This window comes from Anas acuta, chromosome 1, assembly GCF_963932015.1.
Source record: "Anas acuta chromosome 1, bAnaAcu1.1, whole genome shotgun sequence".
Taxonomy (NCBI): domain Eukaryota; kingdom Metazoa; phylum Chordata; class Aves; order Anseriformes; family Anatidae; genus Anas; species Anas acuta.
Genome location: NC_088979.1, coordinates 189,433,424 through 189,456,559, shown reverse-complemented (window position 1 = coordinate 189,456,559; position 23,136 = coordinate 189,433,424). Strand labels below are relative to the sequence as shown.

At 43.9% G+C, this 23,136-nt stretch overlaps 1 protein-coding gene across 9 annotated transcripts in view; it reads left to right on the top strand.

Moving 5' to 3' along the window:
* KIF21A (kinesin family member 21A) overlaps positions 1-23,136 on the top strand; it is an 87,903-nt gene that overhangs the window by 8,249 nt on the left and 56,518 nt on the right. For all 9 annotated transcript variants that reach the window (XM_068669734.1, XM_068669733.1, XM_068669737.1 and 6 more), the window contains exons 2-3: positions 21,162-21,384; positions 22,494-22,676. In XM_068669734.1, the coding sequence (XP_068525835.1) occupies positions 21,162-21,384; positions 22,494-22,676 (406 nt within the window). The remainder of the gene's footprint in view (positions 1-21,161; positions 21,385-22,493; positions 22,677-23,136) is intronic.

Here is a 23,136-nt window from a genome sequence, read left to right as displayed (position 1 = left end):
TTGGGGGAGGAAGAGGAGACTTACAGAAAGTGGTGATAGCCTATATTTTGGATACTAGCTGACTGAAAGTAAAGGGCAAGCGGAGCTCTCTGCTGTTGTTTTAGGCAAGAATTCAAGTGATTATAAATAATGCATACAAATTGATCATGAAACAAACATTGTGGCAAAAGAAAAAAACTAGTATACAGAGAAAATGGCCTTTTTATGTAAGGCATGAGGTAATTTATTCCTTCACAATGTACGGATAATGTGTAGGCTGATGTCCAGTGTTCAGTTTGGGGTGCCACTGTTTGGGAAAAATGCAGACTAATTAATTGCAGTTAGAGGCAATTCAGGAGAGAAGGGAGATGACTGGGCACCTAGCAAACAGGACCAGTTCCGTAAGGTGAGAGATGGGAAGTGAAGACTGCAAAAACAAATACCTAAAGGCAAACGTGAAGTAGAAGAGAATCAATTGTTCATGTTCCAGGTGAAATGGATAAATGTTAATAGTCTTGACTTACCCTAAGAAAAGTAAAAGATAGGAAGGGAACTGTTTACCGATGTAAGGATGGATGTCCTGGAGCAGTTTGTTTGTGGAGATGTGAAATTGCCCATAGGAGAGACTTCAAAAAACAGCTCAAAGTGGTATCTGCCAGGAATGCTTTGGACATAGCTGATATTGTTACACAAGACAGAGTGGGTGAATAAACCCTCTGACCTTCCAGGTCTTTTCCATCTCAGTTGCCTGTAATCCCATGGAGCTGCATGTTCAGTGCCAAGGCCTGAATTCAGCAGTTGAATGATCCCGTTCAGATACCACGATATGCTTACAGAAGTATGACAACGTCCACATTAACAATAAAGCTTTGGAAATTTGAAAGGGTAAGCTTAGACTAATTCAAGTATGGAAGGAACTCAGGAGGTCATCTGAGCCAACCTTCCAACCAAAGCAGGCTCAAAACTAAATTCAGGCCGTGTTGCTTGGGGCTCTATTGAGTTATTGGGTCTTGGAAAAACCTCCAAGCACGGAGTCCTTGGTCTCTCTGGGCAGCCAATACGTGGCTGTCCTCATGGGGAAATGTTTTCCTTACACCATACTGGGAAGTCTCTTCCTTTAGTTTCTGACTGCTGTCTCTTGTTCTCCTAGCCTCAGCAAGGAGCTTGGCTTGGTCATCTTCATAGGTATTGGAAGAGAACAGGCAAGGCCTAATACCTAGCAAGATCTATAGTATATAGTCTTGAATATATAATATATAGTCTTGAAGGGTGAGATGTGGGGGGGAACTTCAGCAAAGGGACCCCAGCCTCTTCTCCTGATGGGTTCTGAGTATGAAGGACATAGCAGGGCCTTGGCAGACTGATGGGCATACAGTGGTGATGACACGGCAGCTGTTGGGAGGTAACGTGTTGTAAGCATCCCCAGCATGAAGCAGTGGGGGCTTTTGTTTTGGTTTGCATGGTTAATAAATCCTTTTTTGTTCTGAAGTCTATTCCCTGCCACCCCTGGTCTTGAAGGCCACGTCACGATAGATGTGGTGTTGCTGCTGTGGAGGCCTTTGCAATGTGATTCAGTGAAGGGTAACGATCTGCTTCCCTCTCCTCGCTGCAGGAATACTTGGCAGGCACCTTTTCCACAGTTTAAGCTCATTTATGCTTTTGGCCAAGCTGACTAACAAGAATAATTAACCTCCAGCACTGCTTAATGTTTAGTTGCTTTATAGATGCTCTTGCTTTCCTTAACAATCTCATAGAGTCATCGTTTCCCTGTCCTGCCCATGACAATTCAGGTTTCGTTCTTTCAGTTTTGGTTTGTTGAACATATATCCTGTAAGTCGGAAAGCAACGCAAGCAGTAGTTGTTGCTTTATCACATGAAGCACGTGATTACCTTGTGAATACAACCATAGCATCGGTTACATATCTTGGAACAGTTTCTTATGACTCTTAGGAAATTAGTTATAATTTGTTCATTATCCATTTTCACCCTGTCCTTGGAAAAATGGATTTTTAAATTTTCAGGAGTCTGATTTTCTTTTTTTCCTTCTGGATTTGTGTGCTGACATAACGACTGTCGAGCACTGGGCAAAGTAACATTCAGTTTGGTTTACATTATTGGATGCCTGCCCAATATCCGTGTCCGAGCTTTCTGGTTGAAGTTCAGTCTGTGTGACACAGAGGCGTGTACTGGGAGACCGGGAAAGTCCTTTGAAGCTCCCGACATCTGCATCTTCCCTTGACAACATCTACTACTTCGGATTTCTCATGCTGCCACTAGGAAATGCTGCTGACTAACCAGCCTTATCAGATATGTCAAGGAAATTTGATGTAGTCTAGCCAGAAGACTCATTTTTTTAAAAATTATTTTTACGTGTACTCTGTAATTTATATTTGCCTATTTCCTCTTTTAGCTTAAACTGTTTTGGGCAAGGCCGTGTACCCAACCAAGGACTGTCAGGTGGGGCCAAACATCAGCTGGTGATGTTCAACATCCTTTTGGTGACAGCAGCTCTCCGTGTGCCCCTGCAGCAGAGAGGGGATGGTCACTGCAGCACAGCCCTGTGTGTGAGAGGGCCTGCCCTCTGCCCCAAAGCTGCATCAGGAGGCATTGGGGTGTTTTTCCATTCGGATCATAGAAGTGAACTCTGGGATCCTGACTGTTCACCCACTTTCTGTTCAAAATAGGCAACAGTGCTGTAATTTGAATTTAATGCATTAAGGCATTCGTGGTTTAGAGTTAATGGCTGTATTTCATGTACAAAACTTGTAAATTTGGCTTTCTTTAAGTCACTCTCACTGTTTTCTGTGGGATGTGGGGTTTTGGCTTGGTTCTTCATTGACGGTTAATGCTCTGTTGGCTGCTTCATTGTCTCCTATTTTGGCAAGATCTGTCTCTGGCTTCTGGATGTCAGATCCTCCAAAATGGTTTTGAATGCCACCCCTCAGAGCCACTCAGTTTTAGGCATGAATTTAAGGTATCATAACCCAAGGTTTCAGGTATTAATGCATTCAGCTCATTGTGAGGCATTTTCCCTCTGAGTCACTTTACTTTTAGTGCAGTATATGAATTGGATTATAGAAATTTATTTTTCCTTATCTGATTGTCCTCTGAGGCTGAAGGAGAAAGCACCAAAAGAAAAACTGGTTGGCAAAAACATCCACTGACAAATTTATTATCATGTGAGCACTGGTGTTGGTCGATGTAAAGTGATACTTGATGTATAACTTATAACCTGCTGCTGGGAGAAATAGCTGAAAGAGCTTTTGTGTTCAAGGGCTTTATTTGCTCTTGGAGAGAGCAGTGCTACAGTTGTTGCCAGTACTGAGAACTGTCTGGATGTATGAGCTGTTTGGCTGGGCAGTGCCATGTGTGACCTGTATCATAGAATCACAGCATGGTTTGGGTTGGAAGGGACCTTAAAGCCCACCCAGTTCCACCCCCTGCCATGGGCAGGGACACCTCCCACCAGCCCAGGCTGCCCAAAGCCCCATCCAGCCTGGCCTTGAGCACCTCCAGGGATGGGGCATCCACAGCTTCTCTGGGCAGCCTGTGCCAGGGCCTCACCACCCTCACAGTGAAGAATTTATTCTGAATATCTAATCTAAATCTCCCCTCTTTTAGTTTAAAACCATCCCCCCTCATCCTGCCAGTCTCTGCTTGAGCAGAGTCCCTCTCCATACACCAGTGTCCCCAGCTGTGTGTGCCAGCATGAGCAAATGCTTAGTTCGGGGTCACTGGCTGTCTCTCTTCCAAAGCTGGCACTGCTTAAATAATCTGTGTAACTTGTTTTAGTGGTGTTGTTTGTTTTTTCTTTCAGTACAGGACTAAGCTATAATGCTTTGGACACCTGTCCCTGTTTATAGGGTTAGCTCTGGTGGTGGAATATCAATCAGCTCATCTCCTGAGTGTTTTTTTGGTATGAATGCTGGGGAGATGTCTGTTTGAGTTGGGTCCAATTTCACCACAAATGTAGGGGATGTCTCCATTTAATCTGTAAGTAGCTGAAATGTTTTGTTCCCAAAGGATGTGGACCCTCAAAGCTCTCCCTTTCTTCCCTCCCCTCCAGCTAGGTAGGAATAACAAGAGAGTGTAGCACCAGAGATTTTTCATTTTTATTGTTAAGTCTATAAAGTTCAAGAAGGACAACCAGAGCTTTGTTCCTTTGTTTTAATCCACAGATCTTTCTGGATATCCTCAATTATGTGCCATTACACACTGGGCTTCTTCAGTTCACTATGCTTGTGACTGATGCAAAAATCAAAGGAGAGCTGCAGATTGCACAGGGAAATTGTTTATGTGGGCTGTAGGTTTTTCCTTAGAAAGGAAAATCAGTTTATTTTTTGGGGCCAGGTTTTTCCTCACTTGTTTACAGACCCTGGTCTAGTTTGTTTGCTTTAAATTGTTAACGAAGGTAAGTTACAAGTAACAAGGGACTTTTAATGTCAGGTTCTCTCTTGATCCTTTTTAAATGTGGTTCTAGCAAGTGTTGCTGGTTGTTCCCGCTGTGGCAGCAGGTTCGAAGTGGAGTGTCCCTGCTTCTTCCAGCTGCTGAGTTGGTGTCGCTGCATTTCTGCTGCCTTGGCAAGGCCCCTCTACAGCAGCAGAGGGGAGGCAACAATCTCCCAGTGCTGCCGTGGCCTGGGAGCCAACAACCCAAATGCTCTGCTTTGCATCAGCTGCTAGGAAACATGCAGGGTACGAGGTGAGAGTAAGTGGCTGTGGTACCCCAGGTTACAACGATGGTGATGGGGGGTATGGAGAAAACGTGGGGTTTGTACCTTTTTGATCCATGAACTCTGATAAGATTATCTGACATGTTGTGTAACACCTGACAGCGGGATTTGATTGAGAATCCAATTATGCCTTCAGTTAAAGGCATGCTCATGCATGAGGTGTAGCCAGTCCTGACCTCAAACTTCACGGCAGGGAAATCCTCTCCTTTCATTTCCTTAGCTCCAGATAATCCCGCTCCCTGCTCTCAATCTCTGGCTCAGTTAGTTTCAACTTGTTTTGCTCTCCTTCTTGGGCCACCGGCTCTTAATTCAGAGGCCTGGAAATGGTTAACTCCGGTAAGTATGGTTGAGAAATAACTTCTTTGTAGTTCTCCATGGGCCTTGCTAATTATTCATGTGATGAGGCTTATATAAGGGCCGCACTGCAGTTGCGCTTCATCTGATGACAGCATTTTGTGTTTCTGTGTAAACAGAAGTCAAGCGATAAGGCCTGGGCAAGCAAAGTCTATAGGTGAAACCAGGGAGAAAGCAAACTTTGGGGAGGATTTTAAGGTGGTTCCATCTGCTGAACTGTTCCTTTTTTAAAAAAATATGATTTTAGATTTTTTTTTTTTAATGACTGAAAGAACCTACATTGCCATTGTTATGCTTTGCTTTAACGTTTATTTAAGATTGAGCAGTGAAATCAGTTAAAACAAATGATATTTTTTGAATAGTATGGCTTAGCCAAATATTAAAAGTTAAAACAGGGCAGAGATTTTTCTTTTCAGCTTTAACACTAAAACTGTAAAAGCAGCCTGTCATGCGAGAGTTATAACAACCTATTTCAGAGATCTGCAAATTCCAGAAGAAAACGAATAACATCAATCTGCTAATGCCCTTTTAGGACCTTGATTAATACTGCCTGGTAATCTGTCTAAAAATGAATTAGCTTAAGAAATTTTGCCTAAATATCACAGAATCAAATATCCCACTTTTCTCTCTAAATACCTGTTAGGCAGTTTATTCTAACATATACTGGTATGTTCTATCAAATATTGTTGATACTGCTAAAGGAGATTATTTTAAATGGAAACAGAGTTGGCCAAAACACTGGGCCTTTGTTACGCCTATGGGATTTGTATTCTTTCTTTGAGCCTCACGGTGGAGGTGGCGGTGGTTAGGATGTGGTGGAAGCTGAGCTCATCCCCTGAGTGGAAATCACGTTGTTTGTGTACAGCTGTGGGAGGCACTTGGCCAATTCATTGCCATCAGTGCTGCAATGTTTGTTGCTTGCTGTAACAACGAGTGTTCGGGCTTCTTTAGGCTGGTGAGGAAAAAGCCTGGATCAGCTCTACCTCTGTGTGTGCGCCTTCATGAAAGCCTCCTACAGGCCCTAGTGTAAGACCCTCCTAGGCCTCTATGTGCTATCAGTAAGCCATTACTGCTTCATTTCTTGTGAATGCATATAGTCCTCCCAGCAAAATCCTTTGGTATAGTAGGCATCGCTCCTGGAAAGCCTGGTGTGCATCTCCCTTCCTGCACTGAGCTGTTTTAAGTCCAATTTAAGTTAAAGGAGCTCTTACCTTGTCCTGTGTTAAAGGTTCAGAGGAATCACAGAATCATTAAGGTTGGAAAGCCCTCCCAGATCACCTGGTCCAACCACCCCCTACCACCAACGCCACCACTAACCCATGTCCCCAAGCACCACGTCCAACCTCTCCTTGAACACCCCCAGGGACGGGGACTCCACCACCTCCCTGGGCAACCCGTCCCAGTGCCTGACTGCTCTTTCTGAGCAGAAATGGCTCCTCATTGTCAGCCTGAACCTCCCCTGGCACAACTCGAGGCCATTCCCTCTGGTCCTGTCACCAGTTCCCTGTGAGAAGAGGCCGACCCCCAGCTCCCCACAGCTTCCTTTCAGGTAGCTGCAGAGAGCAATAAGGTCTGCCCTGAGCCTCCTCTGCTCCAGACCAAACACCCCCAGTGCCCTCAGCTGCTCCTCACAGGACTTGTGCTCCAGGCCCTTCACCAGGTTTGTAGCTCTGCTCTGGCCACGCTCCAGGGCCTCCATGTCCTTCTTGTAGCAAGGGGCCCAAAACTGAACGCAGTGCTTGAGGTGCAGCCTCACCAGACCAAGTACAGGGGAACAACCACCCCTGTATGGAACAAGGCCTTTGGTCACAAGCTCTGCGCTCAGGACCACAGCCATCTCGGTTGGTCCTATGGTCCTGATGTGCTGCGAAGGAGACAGTAACTGACAGCTTAAATTTCTGAGGCGATTTGTAACAGTTTTTATAAAAATGCTTGTTTTGAAAGCGCCTGTTCTACCCGCAGCGCATGCGGCAGCTACAAACTGTTCTGTGGACAGACCCCAAGCGATTTGCATCCGTGGCTTCTGAGAGCAGCTGGGAAGCGTACAGCATCAAATACTGCGTGCCAGGAAGAGCTGATTGAATTCACTCAGGACAAAGAGCTGCGTTTTGACCCTGAAGAAGCTTGTCAGGACAGACCTTTCTTTCCGTCCCCAAGGAGCCGCAGCCGAGAGCTGAGCAGGCAGAAGGGCTCCCGGGATCAGGTGTTGCTTCTTTGTGTGTGCTGGAGCTGCGGGAGGTGGGCAGAGCCATGGCCGGGCTGCAGCTGTGCACAGAGGGGTAGGATTGTTCCTGAGCCGTGGGCAGAGCCTCCCATGCACGCAGAGCAAAATGGAGAGAATTGCCTTTAGTCTGTGCGACAGCAGCCGTGCGATGGCTGGTGTTTTCAAAGTGCCCTTGCGTTAATAGTTCTGGCTGGAGTTGTAAGCTGATCTGAGCCTTAATGAAAAATTAAGCCTACGGCAGGAACGTGAAGCAGAAAATACTTAGCCTCACTGCTGGGCCAGAGCAGATGTTAAGTTGTTTAAAGCAGAACGAGTAGCAGGGAAGTACCTACCTACTGCTTTTTAGACCCTATCCACAGTGTTAACAATGTAGCTGCCTTGTGAACCTTTCAGTTCACCTAGTGGTACAGTACCTGGGTGCTCTTACTCCATGAACATGTTCTATCCCGAAGCTAAAACTTTGCTGAAATGGTATTCCCACTATTCCTTCCATTACTGGGAATTTCAAGCCACAGGCCTGCTCGTGCAGTGAGGTCTGTATGGGATTAGCAGTTAAACCAGGCCAGTGAGTGAGTTCCCACAACCATTTCCACACTGAATTTGCTCAGCAAGGCCTGCCCAGCTCTCTGCTAGAAGACCAAGCAGCCTTCTTTATTTGCTTTTTGCCAAAGTCAGGAGTGTGAAACTGGCCCATACTTTCCCGGTAAGACAGAAGACCATGCTCTGTCACATTGTTACGTTAAAATCACCAGTGCTAGCTCAAGTGATGTGTGGGATATTGCAGTCAACGAGCTACTTGGATAGTTTTAACTCTTAATGGAGAACTGGTAGGTGTAATACCAAAGCATCACATTTTTAACTTCAGTTAGGTGATAAGTATCAAATTCCCAGTTTTCTGCCAGAAATGTTTTAACAAAAAGCCAAGTGCGTGCCGTAGGTGTTTGTCTCTGTGAGAAGTGTACATGGTGTCTGGAAAGTCCTTCAGCATGACTTGCTGCAGACAGGGTGAGGGGCTGAGGATATGAAATAGGGGCAACTCATCCCTTGGTACCAATGTTGCAGAGGCAGAGCTGGCTGCCCATTGGCACTGGGATGTGAATTTGTGTGTGGAAGCTGGCTTTCACATAAAGTTCCTCCCCCCATCCAAAATCGGTGTGCAGCTGGGCTAACTGCAGACCATAATCTTTTGTTCTGCCACATTTTGCACCTGGCTGAAACTTAATGGGTGATGTTAGAATTGGTACCAAGAGACTCCCAAATATCTCAACTGCTGGGGGTTGGGGAGTGGAAAATGAAGATGAAAAGTTTGGGGACTGTCAGTTCCCGTTTGCCTGAAATGCTTGCTTGCAACAAAAGAGCATCCAGCTTGTACTGAGCAATCAATTCAGAGCATGACTCAGCATGGAAAAATGTTACCTACTGCATTTCTAGCATAGTTCCCCAAATCGCTGCCTTCCAACTGACTTCAGAGGCTTTCTTCTAAAGCATCATCCGAAGCTGACCAAGAGCAGCCAGGTGAACGCAGTGCCGCTGCGTTGGAGCAGAAGGATGCAAGAATTTGTATTGAATTTTTGATGCTGTTGCTGCTAACGTGGATGTTTTTGCAGCCTTGCAAATAGACGTGAAGGAAATAATAAGTTGGGATTTGCCATTCAGGCATATAAAAACGTACAGTTAAACCAAAAGGACTGAAGAGGGTGCATAATATTGTGCCTTTGTTTTGCAAATTTAAAAATAGATAGTACTAAATGGGGTGGGTTATTTTCTCCTTACTGCACAGTTACGATTTACTAGCTCAGGACTTCCAGTCACTGCTTAAACAGTCTACCTTCTGTCTGGAAACAGGGCAACTTCTGTTCGTTAGAAACAGTCGACAATACACATGAAGAAATTTTCTGCAGTTTGCTTTGGAACATAGTGGATCGGGTGTTGTGGATACAACACTGGTGGGTTATTTAGTTGTTTTTTTAAGTAGGGAGTGGCATAAAAGTCATGCAATGGATTTTGTTCCAAGCATGTTACACTGAAAAATAAGAGCAGCTTACTAAAACACAGTTTTCTAGCTCTCTTATCCTGTTGTGAAGTGTCTAGTTGCTATTTTAACAGTGCTAGGTAAGCAGTCATTTCAGTAATAATTAACGATGACTTGTAATTTTCTCTTAATTGATGTGATCCTCCTTTTTCTTTTATGGTATTATTTAACTGTAATTACTTGGGATGTGGCTTGAAGCTTTAGCTATAATAAGCACGTCAAAAACATTTTGTTTATTTAGAGTTATGTGAAATTGGGGAAATGTTGCTCTAGGTCTAAAGCAACCAACTGCCCCAGACTTAAGAACGTATAACTGAGGAGATAATTCCCATATAGAGGTGAATGAAATAAAACCAATTTTCAAGCCTGCTGTACTACAAGCAATAATTTCTGGCCTGTAGCTCTAGGAGCTGGAAGAGTACTTGTGTGTGGGGGATAGGTGGTGCGTGGGTCTTAGCAAAAAGGAAAGGCAAAGCTGGATGAAAGAGACAACTGGGAGTTATCCTCTGCCACAGATGTAGGAAACCCTTTTATCTTTGTTTAAAATAATAGGGAGTGTGTCTTTTTTAAGAACTAAGCTCTTTTGAAAAGACAGTGGTCTTCAAGAGTGGCATTCATTTAACAGGAAGAAACCGGCTGAAGCCTGGTGTTGGCATGGCTGAGATTTTTGGTCATCTGGATGATCTTGCCTTACATGATCTTGTTTTATCTTTCATATTCAAACTTCTATTTTCCTACAGTGAATAAACATTGCTTTGTTTGCTGCTTATTAATGAGGATGCTTGCGGCACTCAGTCTTGATTTCCCTGGAAGTGTTGGTAACTTGAAATGTGAGGAAGTTCATGAATGCATGCAGTTGTTTTTAAAATAAATCATTTAATTGCATTAATTACATATAAATATATATATTTAAAATTGTTCCTTTGACTCTACAGGTAAAGCTTTCTATTTTGGGGGTGCAAATACGGTGTCATTGCCCTGGAAGCAGGAGCATACAACTTGTGAACCAGAAAGCCCCTGTCAATTCTGTACCTTCAATGGAAAATATCTGTGGGCAACATTAATTAATTCATCCGCATCCTGTGATGCTGTGGGCGATAGTTTTTAAACCATGTCTCATGAAATTGTATTTTAATAAAATTTTACTCCGGTAATTATATGGTAGCTACAAGTGTGCTTTATGGAGAGCTGGCACCATACCCATTTGCTGTGTGAGTGGGGTGCTGTTTCCTGGCTGTGTTATGTGTTGGGCAGATTGGGCCCTGGCTTACAAGAACCCCAGGTACCCCCAAATCCCTGAACTCTGTGACGAGTTCAGGTTCTTAGGCACTCAGCCTACTTATTCATTCCTTTCCCTTCTTCCCCTTACACCTGAATAAACACTGTACTTTCTGTAGCTTGGTAAAGCACCAGTACGTAGAGATTTTTGAGGCTGGATAGCCTATATTTGCCACATCACTTTGCCAGTGCTGTTTTAGCTCAGCTGAATTCCTACTCTTTAAAAATATCCGGAAACGATCTCTCTAAAATATTGGCAGTGCCTATTATCATGACTCAGTTTTAGGCTAGGCTGCATTCTTCACCAAGCCCTCCTTAAGCTCTTTTGATTAATTTTTTTCATCTTAAGTTACGTATAATGACACTTATTTAGCAGATTTAATCTCTGGTAAGTGCTCAGTTGTGTACCTGCAAGATGCTACAAAAGGTTGATTTCCTGGTAGTGCCCTGCTTGCCTAACAGCGAGGCCACGGTGTTAACAGTAGCCTGGCTCAACCACTTCTTACTGCTACGTGCTCCAGAGCAGGAGCTAACTTCATTGTTAAAGCTAAATTTTGGAAAAAAAAAAAATGTATTTTTTTCAGATAAATCTTCCATTTCATTTGGAATTGATTTCCTCATGAAAGCTTATTTGCAGGAAGATGTGTTTGACTGCTTGTTCTCTTTGTGTTCTTGAGTGTCTGAGGACACTCCAAAGGACCCTTCTTTCCTATTTCCTTTTGGTTATGTGACCCTTATGTTCTTGGAGTGTGACCATCAGGTGCTACTGCCATAAATTTTTTGCAATAGTATTATTTTTTTTTAAACTAGTCTTCAGTCTTGTCAGTGCTACTGAGTGATGTGAGACAGCACCAATGAAATGAAGATGCTACTTTATACGTCTCATCTATGGATGATACGATTTCAGTGGTGTGGAGCAGTCATCTAATCTTAGAGCCACATATGGCTCAGCTTTCCTTGGGGTAAACTTCTAGGTTGCATATCCATGTTTCCTCTCTTGGCTCTAAAGGTTTTAATTTGACCTCAGGCAGGCCTTTTGGAGGGGGAAGCTTTCCCAGACCACCTAGGGAAGGCACCTGCCCTTCGTGCCTGAACCAGGTGCTTCGGATGTCTCTGCTATTTCATTCCCCTGGGGTGATGCCCAGACCTAGCAAGGTGAAAGTATGGGTAAGGTTTTCAAAAAGGCTGGAAGATACTTCTCAAAAATAAATGCTAAAATGATCTATCACCTTCTGGAGTTAAAATCATAGAATCGTTGGGGTCGGAAAAGCCCTCGTAGATCATCTGGTCCAACCATCCCCCTACCACCAATCTCACCCACTAACCCATGTCCCGAAGCACCAAGTCCAGTTCATTTTTGCTGCATTCTTAAGAGGTGCAAAAGACTCTATTTTCAGGGTTAAACCTTACTAGTGGAGCTGTTTGTGAGTGACGTGACTGTTTCAGGGTATGTCGATGTGTTTGGTACAAGGCAGTGTCCAGACCTTCAGCCTGCCAAGCTCACAGTATGAGCGCTGTTGTTCTACCACACCGTAACAGCAGAAATACTTGTTCATGCTTCTTAATCTCTAAACGTACTTATTTGTGCTCCCCAATGAGGACAGACAGCTTCTCCAGGCTTATTAGCTCTGTGGGCATCAGGTGTCTGTAGTCATCTCAGCCCTGCAGTGTGTTTACTCGAGGACGGGAAGGACTGATCTCTGTCCCGCGGATTTATTGCGTGGTGTAGGTGTGCCTGTATTCCCGTCTGCTAGGAAATTAATTTGGTTTTAGGAAGGCATGGCTCTGTGTTTCATTTCTTGGTAACAGACCATAAGTATGCTGGGTCTTAATTCATAAATTAATCTTTACTGGATTTGCTTAGATCTAATTTTCTCTAATATGTTAGAACCGTAGAATGTCCTGAGCTGGAAAAGAGACACAAGGATCATCGAGTCCAACTCCTGGCTCCACACAGGACCACCAAAATCAGACTATGTGTGTGAGAGTGCTGTCCATACAAGTCTTGAATGCTGGTAGGCTTGGTGCTGTGCCCACATCCCTGGGGAGCCTGTCCCAGTGCCCGACCACCTCTGGGTGCAGAACCTTTCCCTAACCCCCAGCCTGACCCTCCCCTGATGTAGCTTCAAGCTGTGCTGTTGTGTTACTATCTCTGCATTCACTTTCTGGGGGTGGGGATGCATATAACACTAAATGTTCAGAAAAAAAACAAGGCAAGTGGCACAGTAGAACAAGTTTTTTTTAGCAATCTGTTTGCCGTAGAAATGTTACTTCCATTCTCAGTTCAGCTCTAACCCAATTGCTCTCGGATTCGGAGCGTGCCAGTTCTGTGCTTGGCAGGCATTCGGAGCTTATTGTTGTGCTGCTTTTCCATCGCTGCTGACCTTGCCTTGAACTAGAAATAACCAGAGCCTGCACAAATCCTGCCACATGGTCCCTCTCTCTCGCTCTCAAAAGTCAAATTGTTCTCGAAAGCTGTGGCTTTCTCCGCTCCCTGGAGAGTAAATTAGGCCAAGGGAAAACACAAGAAGGAGCTCTGGATGAAAGCATTCATTCATGTTATAAAGCTATAATATATTAGAGAGCTACGAGATCACTGCAGGGGCTTTTATCCCTTCGGTGGGAGCGAGGGACCGGGCAGGGAGGGCAGGGGCAGTGGGAGGTGTATGTGGGAGCAGACTTGGGCTTTTCCCCTCCCCTAGGTTTTCTTTTCTTGGCAGAAGCACATGACCGTGCCTGTCAGCCTGAGGATGCCATCTGGGTTGCAAAGCCTGCTAGACTGTTACAGAATTGCACAAGAATTAACGTGAAATCAGACTGCTCGGCGGTTCTCTGGCCGGCAATAGCAACTGCCCGGAGATGCAGCCATTGTGCGGGGCCTCAGCGAGCAGGCAGGAGCCCACCTGGCACTGCCAGCACGATCCCAAAATCAGCACTGAACAGGTTGGGGAACTGCTCAGAGGCAAGCTGCCGAGCAGGGTAATTGTCTTACGAAATTAAATTCGTGTTCAAAAAGAAAAAGTAGCAGCAGAGGTAGAGACTGCATGCAGGGGGGGAGAGCGGGCCAAATCTAGTTAGGGCAGTGGTTTCTTTCCTCCCTTACATCTAATTCCAGCTGTTCATTTGTTGCCTTCTTATTACTCGGGAATTGGAAGTGACAGTTTGCAGCACTGAAACAAAATATCCTGCCTGCCTTTTTGAAGCCTTTTTATTTTTCGTCTGCAGTAAAACAAGCAATCTATTAAAAACGTCACATCTCAGAGGCCATTTGGTAATTTAGTGCCTGATTTTGCTGAGTGTTTTGAGCTCACGGCTTAATGGCCGTGTTTAATGGCTACACGTGGATCGAAGGGATGCTGATTCCTATTTATCAGTACCTTAATAAGATTTTGGAGTGAAATCTGGACCACATATGTTCTGCTTTATCATCTGCCATGCTTCTGAGCAGATGATTACATCCAGGAGTTATCCGGGAAGACTTTATTCCCTGGCACAGCCAGCAAATAAAATTTTCATCTAGATCCCTACATGCCATGGCTGCAGGTTCCCTGGTACCTGAAGGTAGGAGGCATTGGCACACGTGCAAGACCTCTGCCTCGCTCCTGCTTGTGCAGGGACGCGGTGTGAGTTTCGGCTGAGTCCCACCCAGACCCTGCCCCACTTCCCCGGGCCCTGGGCACATGTAAGACAAGCTGGCAGCGCCGAGCTCAGGGTAGACACAGCAGCCATGGCAACTTCTCGGAGAAACACCGGTGGGAGCGGTGCCCAGACCTTACGTAAGAGTGATAGAGTTACAGCTGCATGGGAGCTAAAGCTCGCTGCCCGGGCTGGGAGCAGCTCTGCAGCCATGGGGCCACGGGGTTTGGGGGCCCCTTCACCCTGGGGGGGGTCACCTGGGACTGGGCCAGCTCGGGGCTGCTGGGCAGCACCTCATTAAATCCCTGTGGGCTGAGTGTTTGTAGTGTGAGCGTGCCTTTTGTAGGTTATAATAGCTTTATGTCTGGTGCAGTTCCATATTAATGGTACCGATCGATCGATGCCTCTGGATAGCACTCATTAAGGCATCCAGAAACAGAGTTAATCCTTCTGCGGATATGGCACCGTGTTCCGGAGGTTCCTGGAATTTGCCTCATGCTTTTGTTTATAGGGCTGGTTGTTCATCGTTCATTCAAAATTAAAGCACTGCATAAAAAAAACATTGTGTTATTACTTCAAAACAAGATAGGTTGGAGGAGGAGGCAATGACTTGCAACACTGTCACGCTTCTTCGTTATGAAGAGTTGGGGTGTGGGTACACGCATGTTTGTGAAGTAAAAAAGCAGGGCAAAAATTCACTAAAACAGCTCGTGGAAACGTATTTGTGTCAATGGCTACCAAAATCCTCTTTGGAAATGCTGAGAAGTACGTTACAGAACTGCATCTGTGCTATGGGTTAGTGAGCAACAACTCACTGAAGAAAAGCATTTTTACACGTGACCGCCATTTGCACGTTACCACAGCATGTGTTTACATGGGACACGGAGGGGTGGTGCCTCTTGTGCTTGGATGGGCTGGCAACTAGAACAGAAATGCTTAACTGGTGATGGTTGCTGATAGGAACCAGTAGGTTTATTCCTGGGCCCTTCAGCTTTGGGCCCCTCAGCACCAGAAGGGCATGGAGGCCCTGAAGCATGGCCAGAGCAGAGCTACAAACCTGGTGAAGGGCCTGGAGCACAAGTCGTGTGAGGAGCGGCTGAGGGCACTGGGGGTGTTTGGTCTGGAGCAGAGGAGGCTCAGGGCAGACCTTATTGCTCTCTGCAGCTACATGAAGGGAAGGTGTGGGGAGCTGGGGGTCGGCCTCTTCTCACAGGGAACTGGTGACAGGACCAGAGGGAATGGCCTCGAGTTGTGCCAGGGGAGGTTCAGGCTGGCAATGAGGAGCCATTTCTGCTCAGAAAGAGCAGTCAGGCACTGGGACGGGTTGCCCAGGGAGGTGGTGGAGTCATCATCCCTGGGGGTGTTTAAGGAGAGGTTGGACGTGGTGCTTGGGGACATGGGTTAGTGGTGGCAGGGGGTGGTTGGACCAGGTGATCTTGGAGGGCTTTCCAACCTTAATGATTGTTATTCTGTAAGAAGTAGATCTGGTGTTTGTCACAGGACAGCTTTTCCCATATCCTTAAACCTCACTGAGAGGTAAATAATTAATATTCTGTTCAGCTGATGGAGATGAACTCGTTCACATGCTGTAGCTGTGGCCTCCTTTGAAATGCCAATAAATACAGCAACAAGCAAGCTGTGCGTGCTAGCAAAACTACAGAAAAGCAGAAGTACTAGGTGTCTGGGATGAAATCTCTGGCTTTCCTTACTCCCTCCTTGTTGTGAAGGAGTATGTTTAATGGGGGTGATTTGATGAGTATAAATGTAGAGGAACAGAAAGGAGGGGGAGTTGCAAGGCCAAAGCAATGGCAGGAAGCAGGTTTTTTTTTTTTTTTTTTTTTTTTTGTCTTTGTTTGTTTTGGAGAGGTTTTATTTCCTGGGTTACGCTGCCTGCCGCACCTCATTCAAAGTTTTAGTAGGTGCTCCTGGATTTAATAGTTCACATACTCACAGGTGAGACTTTCTCTATGAAGCTTGACATTTTAAGAGACGAGCACTGGAGGCTCTTGGGTGTTCAGGTCAGTTTGTTTCCTACCTCCTGCTATGTGAGGTTGGAGCGATGTGTGGAGTTACGCTCTGCAGAGCAAGGTGAAAGCAGGCCCTTCCCCACTGCAGAGCTTAATAAAAAGGAACTTTACATGGCATCATTGTTATGTTTTCTTCTTTCCAATACACAACTTTTGACTTTTCTTTAAAACAAGGAAAATTTGATTCTTTGCCCTTTATAGGTCACTCTCAGAAGCTTTTACTAGCTTATTGCTGTTATGTCCCTGTGCTGAGAAGGCACACGGTAATTGCTGTGATTGTTGCCCTTTGTTACAGCAGCCAAATGTTTGCAATGCTTCCCATGGAGATGCAAAATAATTTTTCCTGGGGGAGAAATTAGATAATGGGGAGATTCTTCACTGAGCAGAGAGTAGCTGTAAGTATATGTGTGTGTGTGTGTATGCCATATAAATAAATACATGTTTAAATCAGTGGGACGATTTTCTATCCCCAGAAATAAACCAAGAGATGATGCTTTTCAAAGGGATATTGTGATACTATCTGCTTTAAACAGGAATTCAGTCTGGGAAGCCTGGTGTCTTGCACAGCACAGGGTATTGACTCAGTGATGGCTGTAGTCCCCGACCTGTATGATGTGGATCGGCTCCAGCTGCAATATTTATGTCTTAGCAGCGACATTTTGTACCTATCCCACTGCGAGATTAGTGCCGGGACAATACGGTGCATTACAGTGCCACCACTGGATAGTTTAGCTCTCCCTAATTAGACAGCTTGTCCCGATGTGCTGAGGCAGAATAGATTTAGGGGATTAAGATTGATGTGTGTGGCCCGGAGGCTGCAAAGCACATATAAACAAGGGTTGGGTGTGTTCATGCTTTGGAGAGGAGGCGAGGGAAGGATGCGAGGTGAAATGTTGTTTGGGAAGCTGCCACATCTAAGGAGATGTGATTGGAAATAGGCAGAAAACACCCAATTGTGTACAATTAAGAGAGTGGCCTGAAAAACAGGTGAGGTGGGGCCACGTCGAAGATGAAATGAGTAAATCATATTGGTCCTGGAGAAAAATCCCAGTGGCAGACTGCCAGACTGGGAACTGGGCAAAGAGAGATGACCAAAATGAACCCTTTCACATCTTACGTGTGGGCGCTGCCTGCTTTGCTGACATTGAGACATGAGAGGGAGAAAATTTTGGCTGTAAGCAGAAGGAAAAATTATTTTCCTATTTGATGTGTGGGATGGGGGGGGGGGGAGGGGGAAATTTTCCTGTAGGCAGTGCTACAGCAGAAGCTGACCTGCATGAGGACTAAGACTTGCCAGACCACACGTTCAGTGGAGCTGGAAAGGCTTTTTGAGAGCCATGTGATGTTCAGGTAACTCACTCACACAGTTCATAAACCAGGCTGCAGCTGAGACATTTGGTGTTCACTCATTAAGCTCCTCGTGGAGCTAAACTTACCAAGGGAGCTGTATGGGTATCAGAGTACGAAGTATCCCTTGAACAGATCACGGGATGGTTGAGGATCTCGTCTGCACATCCTTTTTGGGAAAGACGTCTTTCAAACCTGTCACAGCTGTGATCTCCGGGTGCAACCTTCCTACGCCGTGGACAGTCTGGAAGAGAAGTCGTACAAGGAAGGCAGCCCTTCAGGGAGAAGCTGCCCTGACCTGGAGAGTCTTGCTTTGTTTTTCCTTTGTTCTATATGTGTCCTAATGCAACATTGCTTTTTTTTTTTTTGCTTAGCACAGCCTTCAATTTTAGTTGCAAGTCAGGGAAGGATGCTGTGCTATCCCAGTGGAGGTGTCTCGCCCAGGCCAAGCTGCTGGTTGTGACAGAAATTTCCATCAGCTCTGCTGGTCTCTGGAGTAGCATCTTGCTGCAGGCCAGCTGTGGCCACACGTGAGCCCTTGCAGCTTGCTGTGCCGCTGGGCTCTGTGGCAGCAGGGTGCTCGGAGGTGCTGCCTGCTCGCAGGCTGGGGAGCTTACTGGGAGGGCTCCTTACTGGGAGGGCTCTCGTGGGAAGTCTTTGCGGGCTGGCATCAAAACTGCTTGCTTGGCAGTCCTGTCACCTCTGTGACTCATGCAAACCTGTGATATTTTTTGCATACGGTTCCCCGTTGTGGTCATTTAGAGCCTTTACCTAGCATTAGAGGGGAGGACATTATTTGGCACCTGTCATAGCTGCGTTAATTCCTCAATGTAGGAAATTAATTTTGAAACTTAAAAACAAAACAAACAAACAAAAAAACCAACAATGAAAATATGTGAAGAAAAACTAGTTTTTATTTGTCAGACTTCATTCTACAAGTCAGTGCTAAAAGCCTTTTGGCAACTGGGGGGCAAGTTGCGTGATTGAGATGCACAGAAAATTACTTAATTTTGAGAATGTGTTTTTCATTTTGATCTTTATAGAAGGTTTTTGGCTTCATTGTACTGGAAAGCAATGTGAGGAGTATCTCTGGAACTTCAGGAGCCCTCAAAGCCCTCGGAAGAACAATTGATTGCCTTTCTGCTGAATTCACTGGATTAGCGAAAGAATAAGTGCTTAGTCTGAAAAAGCAGCTTGCCCTCTGACTGACACCAAGGCATTAAACTACAGCAGCAGCAGCATACCCCACCTAGCTGGCAGCTTCTGCCCATTGACTGCTACAGGCAGGGTGCTGCAATGGTTTGTTTGCTCCGTTTTCCACTTGTGTAGGATGCTTTTTTGGAAAGGCATGTGATGAATTCCTCTCTTTCTACCTAGAAATAAAAGCTACTTTATTACAGCATGTTCTTTAATTTAGAAGAAATTAGCACTGCCAAAAGCTTAGGTACATCTTTGTCAGGTTTTGTGATTAGTGGATGCAAGTCCACTTGGATGAAGTTGTTTGCTAGCGAAGGAGCTCTGCAACTCCTGAATTATTTTTCATATTATTTCACTGAAAGAATAAAAGATAATCCTGCAATAGAGAATCCGTGGCCTATATTACACACTCCATGTCCTTAAATGCAAATACTAGAATATTTATGCTTATTTTACACATCATACAGTCATTTCCTTAATGATGTTTTTCAAAGGTTTGCTTAATTCCAGCTCCACACTAGAGGGTATGCTGACAAGGGATGCATCTTCTGCTGGCAACTTACTATCTATAAAGCAATTAATAGGCAGAAAACATTACAAATAAATTATTCTTGGAAGAATAATTTATTATTTTTTATATCCCATATAGTGGGATACAGTGAAGTTTTTAGAATAAAAATTCTGAAAAATACTCCTGATAGAGATGCACATCCCAGAGTGGAAAAAGTCCTAATCTAAAATAAAAATAATAATAATAACAAAATAGGTGACGTGATTTGGACAGCATGTTTCTAACCTGAATTGTGATATATTTTTGGTGCTATAATTCAAACTGGTCCACAGCCCACTCATTCAGAGCATGCAGAGAGCTCTCCCTACCCAGCAAGTGCTGGCACGGCCGCAGTAGGGCAGCAGGCAGCTTTGGACCCTTCTGTTCCCATTAGGTTTTTGGAAGAAGTTTCATGTACCCAGAGAGGAGGGTTATGGCTTCGTTTCCTCTGGAAGGGGTGTAATTTGTGCACACTGGAAGTGCTCTGCGCTCTGAACCAGCTAAGTGAAGACACGGGGGCATTTTGCCTCAAAAGAGCACAGCCACCCCAAACCAAACACGAATATAGACGTGACCTGTAAAGCACAGGGTATGAAATATGCCTTGAAAGTGTGCTCTCTGTATACAGATCTTCAGTTTGAGCATTGTGTAACTGAAAGTAGAAACGCTGAGGTATATATGGGTACCTGAGGTTTGATTTAAATGGAGAATTTATATATAACATTCGGTGTTTTTTTGTATGTTGCTGTACTGATGTTTTATTGCCCCTATATATAGCCTTGCTTCTCTGCTCTCTTTATGGCCCTGCATGTTTTTTTTGTTTTTTTTTTTTTTAAAAGTAGGTTTTGCTTTGAGAACTTGGAAACACTTTAAAAAAATGTTAAAAGTCAATTCCATAAACAAATTATTAGTTAATTACAGCTGGAATAATACGTTGTTTTGCTGGGCAGAGTTTTTTCTTCCTGGTAGTTAACCATTAAGCAAATCGAGTCACAAACTTCCACAGCCTGCTTTCGTCCCAGCTAGTCCATGAATTCAGATTTGACAGTACTGCAGGGGTATTGATGCGGAGGAACTAGTCACATCGCAGAGTATAAGAAGTCTGGGATGGCTGTTCCTCAGACTGGTTTATCAGAAACGGAATGAACTGAAATAAAAGCTGGAATTTGTCTCAGTGGGGAAATAATGAGGAATGGGACACACCTTTAGAAGTTGTTAAAAATTGCTTTTTTCCTATGAAGATACGTTGCTTTGCTGAAACTGAGCATTACATAGAAGTGTTTTTACTGTGACAAGGAAGGAGAGGAAGAAATGCCAAGCCTTCTCCTTGCTATCATAGCTAGGTGTCTTTCATTTAAGATAGCATCTAGCCTTTGGGAGCCCCTGATCCCAAATTACTATTTCAACCTTTTTTTCATGTTTTTGTTGCTGTCAAAAAAATCCCCTTTCACAATGAAGCTTGGTAAACCTAGAAAGTCTGATTTCAAGATCTGAAATGAACCATGCAAGTTGTTCTTCAGCAGCGCATCCCATACAGAAACATTTGGGGTTGCGTGCAAGTTGTCAGTTTGAAATTAGGAGGTGAACCTTCAGGGAAGGTGGTGTCATTTCCATGAATGTTTGTGTTAGCAGGGCTCTGATACAGTCAGGACTTTTGGCTCAGTTGGCAGGAAGCTTCCTGTCTTGAGGAAAAATGAGAAATTTTCAGTAAGGAATTATTTTCAGATTCCTCATTTACACTGTTTGTATGCTCCTTTTTTTAATGATGAACTTCTGATGGTTCTTTTTGTCTCTTCTTAAACAGAATTAGACCACAGCTAGCCAAAGAGAAGATTGAAGGATGCCATATTTGTACGTCTGTCACACCTGGGGAACCTCAAGTGTTCTTGGGAAAAGATAAAGCCTTCACTTTTGATTATGTGTTCAACATCGACTCGCAGCAAGAAGAAATCTATATACAGTGCATAGAAAAACTGATTGAAGGTTGCTTTGAAGGCTATAATGCCACTGTCTTTGCTTATGGCCAAGTAAGCTTTACAATTTTATTTAAAGTATTTATTTTGGAATAAACACGAAGAGTTTCTTGTAATTAATCTTCCTCTTAAGTTTCACAATGCACAAACCTGTTGTTGTTGGCTTTATTTTAAACAAGACATTCTCTAGAATATTGTTTAGCAGTCTGCACAGATTCTGTGCTGAATGGCAATTCAGATGCAGCAGACATGTGGTAGGTTTGAATTAATAATAGTACTGAAAGTGGTATGAGTCCATATAATTCCTGAATTCACCCTTTAATGCAGTAATACAAATTAGTGACTTAAATAAGTAGATTTACATATGTAACTTGTACTAAAATTCTTTTTGAGCAGTTCTCCATCCCATCCCATTTTCTGAAATATCATTGAGCGTGGCATAGAGAATGCATTATTGTCTTCTGAGTTTTCCTTTAGGAACTGATTGCATAGAAATTGATCTTAGCGGGATGCTGAATTTCATCACTGTTAAATGTCTTATCTCAAGTTAGTTAGTGAAGTCTAGCCATGGTGAAACAAAGCAGTTGGCAGATCTAATTTGGTAGATTATGTTGAACAGCATAATACTGTCTTTGCCTTAGACTTGACCCACTAATTAAGTAAAAACCCAACGCTACCTTGTCTTCTATAGGACTTCACTTTTAATTAATCTGTTTTCTTAGTAAAGGTACAGCTTGTAGTCTTAGGTGCTGTCTAGAAATGGCAATATTCTACCTGAGATATTAAGGTGTCATAATTAAGAGAGTTGTTTGATCTACTGCAGTAAAGAATGCCCAAAGTAAGTGCTTTAATTTGCGTTCATGGTTGAAAACATTACCTATTCTTTTGACCTCAGAGATGATAACTCGAGGTGGGTGTAAGCAGCTTAGAGGAAGCTTGTAGGGGAAAGGTTGTGCAAGATTGAAGTGGTCCCTGCCTGTGTTGTAGCTGATCTGTGGATAAAAAGTAGAATTTGTGCAACATCTACTGTTTTTCAAAATGTCTGTGTGCATATTAATATTGCAAAAATGACAAAACCTGGCTTTGTAGTCTCTATCTAACAATAGTGTTCAGAAACTGTTTCTCTGAATCATGTTCTAGTGACAACTACTTGTTCACTTTAGACAGGTGCTGGCAAAACATACACCATGGGCACTGGATTTGATGTCAACATAACAGAAGAGGAACAAGGCATTATATCACGTGCTGTTAAGCATCTTTTTAGATGCATTGAAGAAAAGAAACAAGCTGCTATTAAACAAGGACTCCCACCGCCAGACTTTAAAGTGAATGCACAGTTCCTAGAGGTAAATGTGATCTGTGTGTATAATTTCATTTATTTTCTGGAAAGCAAATGAACCACTTTTTCTGGTTGCTACTTTTGTACTCTTTCTCATAAGATGTTTTGAATTAATCTTCTAGATTTCAAAAGAATTTTTTATGGAGTTTGCTTTGGCTGTTTAATATATGAAAAGAGTCTTTTTATCTTATTCCAGTTCTTTCAGTAACTTTATTTACAGGGTTATTTTGAAGTGTAGAAATAATTGTCATCATCATTTATCCCATTCTGTGCCACACATTTGTTCATGGGGCCTATTGCTGTTGCTTGTCTACAATGCTTTATGAAAGTTTCTTTCATAAACTTTTCTTTATGAATTCTTGCTTACGAAAGCAAAACATTTGTTGTACCCTTGACTAGTGAGCCGTGCTTTGCCGTTTGTGTAACTTTCCCATAGATTTCTTTAGCCTTCAAAATCTGTTCGGTAG